This window comes from Dasypus novemcinctus, chromosome 16, assembly GCF_030445035.2.
Source record: "Dasypus novemcinctus isolate mDasNov1 chromosome 16, mDasNov1.1.hap2, whole genome shotgun sequence".
In the NCBI taxonomy this organism is placed as follows: domain Eukaryota; kingdom Metazoa; phylum Chordata; class Mammalia; order Cingulata; family Dasypodidae; genus Dasypus; species Dasypus novemcinctus.
Window position 1 is genome coordinate 47,706,023 of NC_080688.1, and position 12,121 is coordinate 47,718,143.

The following is a 12,121-nucleotide window of genomic DNA, read 5'->3' on the forward strand; positions in this document are numbered from 1 at the left end:
ACTCTGGTTAGATACATACACATTTACGATCCTGGTGAATTGCCCCTTTTATTTTAATATATAAAGTCCTTCCTTGTCTCTAATAACAGCTTTGTTTTTAAAGTCTATTTCATATGATATAAATATAGCTACTCCAGCTTTTTTGGGGGGTTTCTCTATATGTAAAATATCTTTTTCGAGCCTCTTAACTTTCAATCTATTTGTATTCGTGGGTCTAAGATGAATCTCTTGTTGATGGCATATAGATGGCTCATATTTACTTATCCATTCCACCAGTTAGTACCTTTTTATTAGGTAGTTTTGTTTTTTGGTGCCATGTGATAGAAGAATGATTTATTAGAATAAATTCCATGACAAATCATATTGATTTTTCTTGTGTTGACCCATCCTAGCATGTCTGGTATAAAACCCATTTGATCGTGATGAATAATTCTTGTAATGTGTTGTTGGATTCGATTAGCGAGTATTTTGTTGTGGATTTTTGTGTCCATATTCTTCAGGGGAATGGGTCTGTAATTTTTTTTGGTAATATCTTTATCTGGCTTTGATATTAGGATGATTTTGGCTTCATAGAATGAGTTTAGTAGGCTTCCTTCTTGTGCAAGTTTTAGAAGAGTTTGAATAAGATTGGTATTAAATCTTCTTTGAATGCTGGGTAGAATTTACCTGTGAAGCCATCTGGTCTTGGGCTTTTTCTTCTGGGAGTTGTCTGATGATTGTTTCATTCTCTTTTCTTGTGATTGGTTTGTTGAGGTCTTCTGTTTCTTCTGGGGTCAATATAAGTTGTTCATATGTTCCTAGGAATTTTTCCATTTCTTACATTGTCTAGTTTGTTGGCATACAATTGTTCATAATATCCTCTTATGATTCCTTTTATGTCTGTGGGATCAGTAGTAATGTGGCTATGTTTTGATGATACTCTAATATACATTGTTTACTTCCCTGTTTAGTTGCTTTCTTTTTGAATTTTACATCTTGTATATTCAAATTTAAAATATTTGATTCCCTTTATTTCACTAACAAAAATTACAGTTCTCTTCATTTTTTCCCTAATTTTTAAATCTTTTAACCCCTTTTTTGACACATTAGAATTTACTGAAATTTATGATGTGTGAATTTGAATCTTAGTTTATTTGCCATTCTTATTTTCAGTTTCCATCCATATTTCTAAGAAAGGATTCCTTTTCCATTCTTTTAAATATCCTTTAAATATATTTGATTCTTAAAATAAGTTGATTCTAAATTCCTTTAATTTACAGATGAGGAAACCCAAGGCTTCCTCTCACAATCATTGAGAATTGTTTTTCTAAAAAAAAACATCTTCTTGTCCCTCATCCTTATCCTTGCCTTAGTGCTGATCTTATCTTCTGGACTACTGTTAAAATTACTTTTTTTTTCCTTTGATTATCTCCTCCCTTCTTTTTTTCACTCTTTACAGTTCCCTTTGTTGAAAAATGCAACACTGGCTAAAACAAATAAATTAAAAATTCAGTATTCAAAATTTACAAACTAAGTGTGAAAGAAATTTAAATCAGTTTTCAAATTAATTTTTTGTTAAGTTTATAGTCTTTTTACTTGCTAAGTTATTAAAGCTTAAACCTATACTAAGGGGAAGTGGATCTGGTTCAACTGATAGAGCGTCCACCTTCCACATGGGAGGTCCAGGGTTCATACCTAGGGCCTCCTGACCAGTGTGGGGAGCTGGCCCACATGCAGTGCTGATGCACGCAAGGAGTGCTGTGTCACGCAGGGGTGTCCCCTGCGTAGGGGAGCCCCACGTGCAAGGAGTGCACCCCGTATGGGGAGCCACCCCACACGTAAAACGTGCAGCCTGCCCAGGAGTGGCGCCACACACACAGAGGTGACACAGCAAGATAGCACAGCAAAAAAAGACGCAGGTTCCTGGTGCCACTGACAAGAATACAAGTGGATGGGAAGCGGACTTGGCCCAGTGGTTAGGGCATCCATCTACCACATGGGAGATCTGTGGTTCAAACCCCAGGTCTCCTTGACCCGTGTGGAGCTGGCCCACGCACAGTGCTGATGCGCGCAAGGAGTGCTGTGCCACGCAGGGGTGTCCCCTGCGTAGGGGAGCCCCACACGCAAGGAGTGTGCCCCTTAAGGAGAGCCACCCAGTGCGAAAGAAAGTGCAGCCTGCCTAAGAATGGCACTGCTCACATGGAGAGCTGACACAACAAGATGATGCAACAAAAAGAAACACAGATTCCTGCGCTGCTGGCAACAACAGAAGCGGACAAAGAAGAACACGCAGCAAATAGAAACAGAGAACAGACAACCGGGGTAGGCGGGGGGAGGGGAGAGAAATAAATAAATAAATAAATCTTTAAAATAAAAGAATACAAGCGGACACAGGAACACACAATGAATGGACACAGAGAGCAGACAACTGGGGCGGGGGATGGGGGTGGGAAGGGGAGAGAAAGAAATCTTTAAAAAAACTGTACTAAGACTTTTGGGATACCTTGTATTTAAGAATCTTGATGAGTATTGACAAATAGAAATCTAGAAACTTAACACTCATTTTTCCTAATGTCCCTTCTAACTGGTTATTTTCATTATTTTAAAAATTAGTTTATGGTTTGATAAGTGAAAAGTGGCATCTTGGACTGGATTACTATGTATTTTTTTGATCACTGGTTATGGTGAATATTTTTAATATTTTTATTGTTTTAACTAATAAATCATCTTAATTAGTAATCACTTGTTATACTTCTTTAGTAATACTAGCTACTGCTTATTGTGCACTTACCTAACTGACAAATACTGTTATAAATATTTTATGTGCATTATCTATTTTAATCCTCTGAACAACCCTATAGTGTGGATACTTTTAGTATCTTATGGGTGCAGAAACTGATTTTAGAAAGGAAGAGCGAATTGTTGAATGCCATGTAACTAGGAAATCCAGACCCTTTGGTCTGTTATTACACTCTAATCTCTCATCTTTTGTTAACAGATGAGGAAGATTGGTATATTTGTATTTATAGGTGATTGGATTGTGTGTACTTACTCTAGATCTAAGATATAGATTTTTGTGATTTATCTGGTTCTCCTAAAAACAAAATAATAAAATTTGGTATTTTGTGGGTTAGAGGAGAAGTAATTAAGATTTTGGTTTGGTTCCACTTTGAAACTTAGTTATAGATGTTTAGAGCTGGAAGAGTTCCTAAATATTTCTCAAATTATGTTCTTTCACACATTATTGTGGGAAATTTTCATGTTTCCTTTCCAGATATCTTGTGGAAATACGTATGTTCCCTTAAAATAGTAATTGCTCTCAGTTATAGAGAAACCAGTATAATTTGTTTTTTTAAACCCTAGAATTTCCCAAGCCAATTTGTGCACTGTTCTGTGGAACATCATCTTGAAATACATCAGTTAGAAACAAAAGCTGATTTGGTCTGTCCTCACATTTTATAAGGGGAAGAAATGGAGATCCAGTGTGTTTGTGTGTTGAAGATCAAAATAAATAGCAGAGCCATGGTAAAATCCAGGTCTTCCTTTGTACCATGCTTCCACTGATAATGGTATATAATACTACTATTTTTCATATGCTATGTTAAAAACTTGTAAAGCAGAGTGAGTGTAGTTTCTTGTTTATTCCCAACTAGTCTAGTTATCACTCTTATACTCTGAGAAACATGTATACAGTTTTTAAAATTGTGAGATTTATGTACTTTTGAATAGTTTAACTTATTTAGCATGAATTAATATCTATAATCACATGTTTGTGTTTAATCATAGAAGTAAAAAGAGTAATTTTTTCCTTTAGTTTACATGTCACAAATGTCTGATTTAGTTTCTGTAGAAAATGTTTCCTGACTGCAATGAGAGAAAGTGGAATACATTGTCCCCTCTGTCGTGGAAATGTGACTAGAAGAGAGAGAGCATGTCCTGAACGGGCCTTAGACCTTGAAAATATCATGAGGAAGTTTTCTGGTAGCTGCAGATGCTGTGCAAAACAGGTAGAGTAATTGTCACGTAGCTTTTCTTTGAAGATCAAATTCTACACTGAAATTCCTGGTGGGTGGGTACTATTATAAAGAGAAGTTATTTAGGTTGGGAATTGGGAAGAAAAGGCCAAAAAAGCTGTGGTTATCAGTGTCACTAGATTATGAACTTAATTTACCAAAACATTTTTTTGACTTAGGTAAGAAGTTGACATTTTCATTGTGTTGCGACTGTCAACAATTGCCCTGTTAGGGAGACTAATGGGCTTTCCTCTTTGTTTCCCCCCCTTATTCACCAGTAAATTGAAGAAATTTAAAAAAATACTTTAAACTAACATGTTAGTAATTAGTAGGAAAAATCCAGCTTAAGTTATTAAAAAAACACATTCAATTATAAGTTTCTAGACAGCTTAAACCTTCTTATAGAATGGTGAAAATGAAGCCACTATAAAGACATGTTGCATGAATTTATTTATTTACTTATTTATTTGTCATTCCCCTGCTTAAAACCCATCATTTCAAAATTTTTTACATGGTATTTTTCACAAAATAATTGTTTGCTGGTTACTTACTAAATGAACTAAATGAACAAGGTGGCTTTTAATTCATTGAAACCCCGTTCTGATACAGTCTCAACTCTTAATTTTTTTAGACGGTAGCTTCATTATTGCAACGTTGCACATAGAAATGTTTGGCCAAATAGATATATGTAGTCAGATAGTTTTCTAGCTGTCCATTTTATTTATTTAGGAACTCATAAAATATTTAGCAGAACAGTTGGCTTAGTTTTTAAGGAACAGGTGGGAAATCAGATGTTGACAGATAACTGGCTTTAGTTCTCCAATCCGTATTTTATAGTTCCATCATTTGGAGGAGTGAATTGGTAAGGGGCAGTTAGGTTTTGAGTATGTCCATGTTTCTGTGGATTTATTGCTGACATTTTTTCTAACAGCTAATAGAGTTAGTGAGTAAAACTAGTTGCTATTTCATGCATTTCATATCAGATTTGCTTTTCCATCTCTTTGTGGAAGGTGTTTAACTGCCACAGCAATGGAGTGAAGCTGGAAAACACACTTGAGAGATTCTGGCTCAACTGCTCCTCTGTGAGAAACTGAAAAATGTTCCAAGTGTTAAACTGGGAACTTTATTTTTTAAGCTCTTTCTTACTGCCAGGTTGCAGTAGATAAATAATAAATGTCCAATGGCATGAGGCCACCTCTTAATACTTTTAATTGAATTTTTCATCTATTAGTAGTAATATTTTTCTTTCAGAACTCAAGTGTAAAATTGTTAATATTTTTTGCAGTGAGTCTTCTCCATTGTCTTTGTATGAGTTGGATGGAAACATATTACCTATTTTTGACTTCTATTTAAAAGCGCAAATCATTTGTTTAAAAAAAACCACTTGTTTAAATGGAATATTTAGTAATTTTTTTCCTTGTTCATATATTTCAAATTTTGAGTTCATTTTAGGTTAAAAATCATATTAAATTTTCATCAATAATTTACAGATTAAATTCTATCGTATGAGACATCATTACAAATCTTGTAAGAAGTATCAGGATGAATATGGTGTTTCTTCTATCATTCCAAACTTTCAGATCTCTCAAGACTCTGTAGGGAACAGGTAAGCAATATTTATTCATGAAAAGAGAATATTTATAATTGAAATGGAAATTGTTTGGGGGCTATGATAAAAGTGTTAAGTAAATTGCCAAGTAACAACTACATAATTTACTTTCAAAGTTTGTTGACACATGTAAGATTGCATCTGGGAGATCAACTTCATGATAAACTTAAGCTTATAATATTTAAAATCATTATAAGAATGTACATTTCTTTGAATAAACCAGTAGACTTGGGACTTTAAGACTTTTTCTTTTACCGATTTTGCTGGAAAATCCCTAGAGAAAATCTCTTTCAGTAATATCCTTTTTTTCCTTTGGTATTTAAGGTTTGAAATTTTTAGGTTGAATTTATTTGTTCTGATAATAAAATTTCATTTAAAAGTATAACTTGGTACTATTAAATTCTTAGTTCTATTTTGATCTCAAATTTTTTAAAGCTAGGTTTTGGCTTGATTTGTATTTTATTGTTTCAGATTTGTGTATATTAAACATTTTGACATGTATTTTACACAGAAGAATGGACAGAATGCATATGGATGGTTTTAAAAAAGTGATAAAAGAAATGCCCAGTTACCCACTAATCCAGGTCAAGAAATAGAACATTTTTCAGTACCTTAGAAACTCCTTTGAGCCCCTGCCCATTTGAAACTGCCCTCCATCATCACTTCCCCCAGGCCCCCACTCCCAGAGGTAACCATTGTCTTATTTTTTTTTTATTATTCATTCCTTTATTTTTCTTTATAATATTATCATGCTTGTATCCCTAAAAAATGCATTTTTTAATTTTGAAAAACTCAATAGCAAGGACACACATAAGTGTATAAGGAAAGGCAATTTTAGAAAGGCTGCCAGGAGACAATGTGTTAAACACTTCCAAATTTTATTTTTGTAGTGTTTCATTTCACAACATATGTTGCTGATGTTCAGTAATTTAACCAACTCTAAGTTCTCTATATTTAAATAATGCAGTCAGGCAACTATCCCTCAATTGAAACTGTTTTGGTAAAGGTCTTTAGTAATTTTCCAATTGCCTTGTCATTGCCTTCTCATTTAATTGACTTGTTAGTGTCATTCGATGACATTGGTCACCCCATTTTGTGATCTTTAAACCCTTGAGTTTCTTCACTTGTACTTTCCTTATTTTGCTACTGCTTTATTGTGATTATATATTTATTTGTTATTGTGCCCAATAGATTAAGTTCTTAACTGTGGAGCTGGTGTTTGTCTTTTTGAGCATTGTTTCTCCAGCTCTTAGTGAAGTTCGTAGTATGTATGACTTGAGCAGTCACTGCTTGTGACCTAACTGTTTTCTTCTCAGGAGACATGCTTTCTAGAAGTCCTACAACTTCTGAGATCCATTTGGTCATGTGTACTGTTGATTACGAGTAACAATGTTCCTCATCAGTGTTTTTGGTTTTTTCCCTCTATCCCTATTGTCACTCTACTAACTCAAGCTTTCACCAGTTCTCACTTGACCTATTGCGATAGACTTAAAAATACATACTTTTTTTTATTTTGAAATACTTTCAAATTTTGGGACAGTTACAAAAACAATACAAACCCCATTCAGAGAATTTCAGCCTACCTCTCCCTATGCTCCCAGGTACCCAGATCCACATTAACATTTTGCCACATTTTCCATATCATTCTAATTTATTCACATTCTGAACACTTAAGTATAAGTTGTATACATCTTGCTCCTTGAACATTTGTTACTGTTATGTACATTTCCTAAGAACAAGGATATTCTCTTATGTACTCCTGTTAACTGCAGTTATCAAGTTTAGGAAATTTGACATTGATGCAAAGCTTACCGTCTATATTCCAATTTTTTCATGTCCCAGTATTGTCCCTTTGAACCTTTTCTCCTCCCTTGCTAGGTCCCATCCAGGCTTTGTCATTGTCCTTTTAGTTGCCTTTTTTTTGTACTGGGAATATATATATATACAGCATAAACTTTCCCATCCCAACTATGCCCAAGTATATCATTCAGTAGGATTATTCATGTTCATATAATTGCAGTACCATTAACTCCTTCCGTTATTAAAATTTTCCATCTCCCCAATTATGCATTAACCCATAGTGCTTTACATAACTCCCCATTCTGCCTTTTCCTCTAACCCTGACAACTGTATTTTTTTTTTAATTTATTAAGCAGTTTTATTGAGATATATTCACATACCATATGGTCTGTCCAATCAGTGGCTTTAGTATAATCATAATCTTGTGCATTTATCACCACAAAAAATTTTAGAACAATTTCATTACTCCAAAATGTACTCTTAATCTTTGTCTCTATGAGCTTGCATATATCTTTTTTCTTTGTAGTTACTCCCCTGTTGTCTGCTCTCTTTGTCCATTCGCTGTGCCTTCTTCTGTGTCTGCTTGTCTTTTCTTTAGGCACACTGGGAACTGATCTTGGGACCTTCCAGAGTGGGAGAGAGGCGCTTAATCTCTTGCTCCACCTCAGCCCCAGGTCTGCTGTATCTCTTACTGTTTCTCCTCTGTCTCTTTTTGTTGGATCATCTTGCTGCACCACCTCTCCACAAAGGCCAGCTCTCTGCTTGGGCCAGCCTGCCATGCAGTCTAGCTTGCCTTCAGCAGGAGGCCCTGGGAATCAAACCCTGAACCTCCCTTATGGTAGACGGAAGCCTAATTTCTTGACCCACACCCACTTTCCTGTAGTTTTTTTCACAAATTCCATGCTTATATGTTGAGTCCAAAGCCACTGATTTCCCATTACATTTATGCATTTGCCTTTTAGATCCTGTAGGAATAAAAAGTGGAGTTACAAACCAAAAATAGAATAATACTGGGATTAATATTTATCCCTGTCATTATGAAGATCTTTATTTCTTCATGTAGTTTCAATCTGTTGTCTATTTTCTTTCCTTTCAACTTGTAGAACTCTCTGGTCTAATGGTAATGAACTCCCTAGCTTTTGTTTTGGGTATATCTTAATCTTTCCCTTATTTATTTTTTTTAAAGATTTATTTTATTTCTCTCCCCTTTCCTCCCATTGTCTGCTCTCTGTGCTCATTCACTGTGTGTTCTTCTGTGTCCGCTTGCATTCTTGTCATGTGGCACTGGGAAACTGTTGCTTTTTTTGTTGCATCATCTTGCTGCATCACTTCTCTGTGTGTACAGTGCTACTCCTGGTCAGGCTGCACTTTTTCACGCAGGGTGGCTCTCCTTGCAGGATGCGCTCCTTGTGTATGGGGCTCCCCTACATGGGGGACAGCCCTGCATGGCATGGCACTCCTTGTGCACAGCAGCACTGAATGTGGGCCAGCTCACCTCATGGGTCAGGAGGCCCTGGGTATCGAACCCTGGACCCTCCACCTGGTAGGCAGATGCTCTATCAGTTGAGCCACAACTGCTTCTCTCCATCATTTTTGAAAGACCATTTTGCTGGATATAGAATTCTTGGTTGGTTGGCAGTTCTTTGTTTTTAGCCCTTTATTTATTTATTTTTTTGAGATTTATTTTTTTATTTATTTCTCTCTTCTTCCCCTTCCCCACTCACTTGTCTGCTCTCTGTGTCCATTTGCTGTGTGTTCTTTTGTGTCCACTTCTATTCTTATCAGTGGCCTGGGAATCTGTGTCTCTTTTTTGTTGGTTCATCTTGCTGCATCAGCTCTCCCTGTGTGTGGGGCCACTCCTGGGCAGACTGGACTTCCTTTCATGCTGGGCAGCTCTCCTTATGGGGCGCCCTTCTTGTGCATGGAGCTCTGCTATGGTGGGGACATCCCTCCTTGGCATGGCACTCCTTGTGTGCAGCAGCACTGCATGTGGGCCAGCTCACCACATGGGCAGGAGGCCCTGGGTTTGAACCCTGGACCTCCTATATGGTAGGTGGACGCTCTATCAGTTGAGCTACATCCGCTTCCCATCCCTCTCTTCTTGCTTTCATGGTTTCTGATGAGAAATCAGTACTTAATCTTATCGAGGCCCCCTTGTATGTAACACATTGCTTCTCTTGCGGCGTTCAGAATTCTCCATCTTTGGCATTTGACAGTTTGATTATAATATGCCATGGCGTGGATCAAGTTCTCTGATTCTTCCGCCAGCTCTGGTCTGCCATTGAACGCAGTATTAGTTAGCCAAAGGGATGCTGATGCAAAATACCAGAAATTGGTTGGTTTTATAAAGGGTATTTATTTGGGTTTGGAGCTTACAGATACCAGGCCATAAAGCATAAGTTACTTCCCTCACTAAAGTCTATTTTCACATGTTGGAGCAAGATGGCTGCTGATATCTGTGAGGGTTCAGGCATCCTGGGTCCCTCCCTTCCTGGGACTTACTTCTCTTTCCTCTGTGAGGTTACTTCCCGGGGCTCCAGCTTAAGGCTTCACCATCAAACTCCAGCATCAAAAACCCCTAACTCGGGAAGTGGATTTGGCTCAACAGATAGAGCGCCCGCCTACCACATGGGAGGTCCATGGTTCAAACCCAGGGCCTCCTTGACCCGTGGTGAGCTGGCTCACGTGCAGTGCTGATGCGTGCAAGGAGTGCCATGCCATGCAGGGGTGTCCCCCACGTAGGGGAGCCCCATGCGAAAGGAGTACGCCCTGTGAGGAGAGCCGCCCAGCGCGAAAGAAAGTGCAGCCTGCCCAGGAGTTGCACCGCATACACGGAGAGATGATGCAACAAAAAGAGACACAGATTCCCGGTGCCTCTGACAAGAGTAGAAGCAGACACAGAAGAACAGTCAGCTGGAGTGGGGGGTGGGAGGGAGTGGAAGGGAAGATAAATAAATAAAAATAAATCTTTAAAACAAAACAAATCCCTAACTCTGTCCTTTGCCATGCCTTTTATGTGCCCATACTGGCACAAGAGGTGTACATAATTACTTAGTCAAGTAAACCTATGAATCCCATATAATATAATATGCCCAGAGGAAAAGATCAGTTTACAAACATAATCCAATATTTCTTTTTGTTCATACAGCTCTCACAAAAAGTCAGTTGGTTTACCATGCAGGCAGGAAGCAGGGGTCCAAGCCATCAGACACTAACACTTTCCACAAGTCTTTCCAACATAACTGCATCTTCAATCCTGATTTAAAAGTTCCAAGTTTAGTTAAGTCCTCCAGTGGGGCACTTTCATCTGGGAGCTTGATTTCCAGAGGCTTGGAATTTCCAGAATCAGTTTCTGTTTTCTTTGTGCCAGATAGTTTGGTCCTCAACATATCTCCCTTGTCTATCATTTTCTTATAAGCTGCAAGCAGAAGCCAAGCTGCATTCTCTGGATTTACTTTGGAAATTTCTTCAGCTAAATGCCCAGGCTCACCATTTTCAAATTTTGCCTTCCATAAAACACCAGGAATTAATCTTGCTAAGTCCTCTGCAACTTTAAAACATGGATTGCCTTTTCTCCAGTTTCCAATTATAGTTTTATCATTAACTTCTAAGGCATCATAAAAAGTCTCTTTAGCATTCATATTGTTATCAACAGTCTTTTCAAAGTGATCTGTGCTTTTTCCATCAAGCATTTCACAATTCCTCCAAAAATAACCCTTACCCATTTATAAAACCATACCAGCATTTCGGTAATTACAAAAGCACTTCCCCACTCCTTGGTACCAAATTCTGTATTAGCCAGCCAAAGAAATACCATCTATAGTATCAAACTGCTACAAATGCCTCTTGAGAATTTTAAATTTTTGTTAATGTGGTCTTTTTTATTTTTTTATTTTATTTATTAACCACCCCCTTCTGCCTCCCCTGTTGTCTGCTCTCTGCATCCATTTGCTGTGTGTTCTTCTGTGTCTGCTTGTATTCTCATTAGGCGGCTCTGGGAACCGATCCTGGGACCTTCTGGAGTGGGAGAGAGGTGATCACTCTCTTTCTGCACCTCAGCTTCCTGTTCTGATACGTCTTCTTATTTTCTCTCCTCTGCGTCTCGTCATCATGCTGCGCTAGCTCTCCACGTCGGCCGGTACTACTGCAGGGGGTGGCATTCTCTCGCAGGGCGGCCTTCTCACGCCGGGCAACATTCCCGTGTGGGCCGTGTACTTCGCATGGGCCAGCTTGCCTTCACCAGGAGGCCCTGGGCATCGAACCTTACACTTCATATAGGGTAGATGGGAGCCAAGTTTGTTGAGCCACATCTGTTTCCTGTTAATGTGGTCTTCAACTCTGTTTGGTTCCTTTTCATAATTTCCATCTCTCTACTATTAATCTCTTTATGTATGGATCTTTTGTTTTCCTGGTATCCTTTAGTTCTTTGTCCATGTTTTTCTTTAGCTCTTTTAGAATATTTAGGACTATTTTTAAAAAGTCTTTATGAGGTATGTCCCAGATCTGGTCTTCCTCATTGATAGATTCCAAAGTTATATAATCTTCTCCTTTGCCTGGGACATCACTTCCTCTTTCTTTGTATATTTTGTAACTTTTTGTTGAAACTTGGACATTTTGATATTTTAATGTGTTAATCACTGGAATTTAGATTCTGAGGACTCTGGTTCTTTAATCTTGTATCCAACTCGTGTTATGACAGAGCTTTCCTTGAATTCCAGGA

General features: G+C 37.7%; 1 protein-coding gene across 2 annotated transcripts in view; it reads left to right on the forward strand.

The window, feature by feature from the left end:
- The window catches only part of RNF138 (ring finger protein 138), a 50,472-nt gene that overhangs the window by 19,568 nt on the left and 18,783 nt on the right, over positions 1-12,121 (forward strand). For both annotated transcript variants that reach the window (XM_004479005.4, XM_058277594.1), the window contains exons 3-4: positions 3,821-3,986; positions 5,483-5,598. In XM_004479005.4, coding sequence (XP_004479062.1) covers positions 3,821-3,986; positions 5,483-5,598 — 282 coding nt within the window. The remainder of the gene's footprint in view (positions 1-3,820; positions 3,987-5,482; positions 5,599-12,121) is intronic.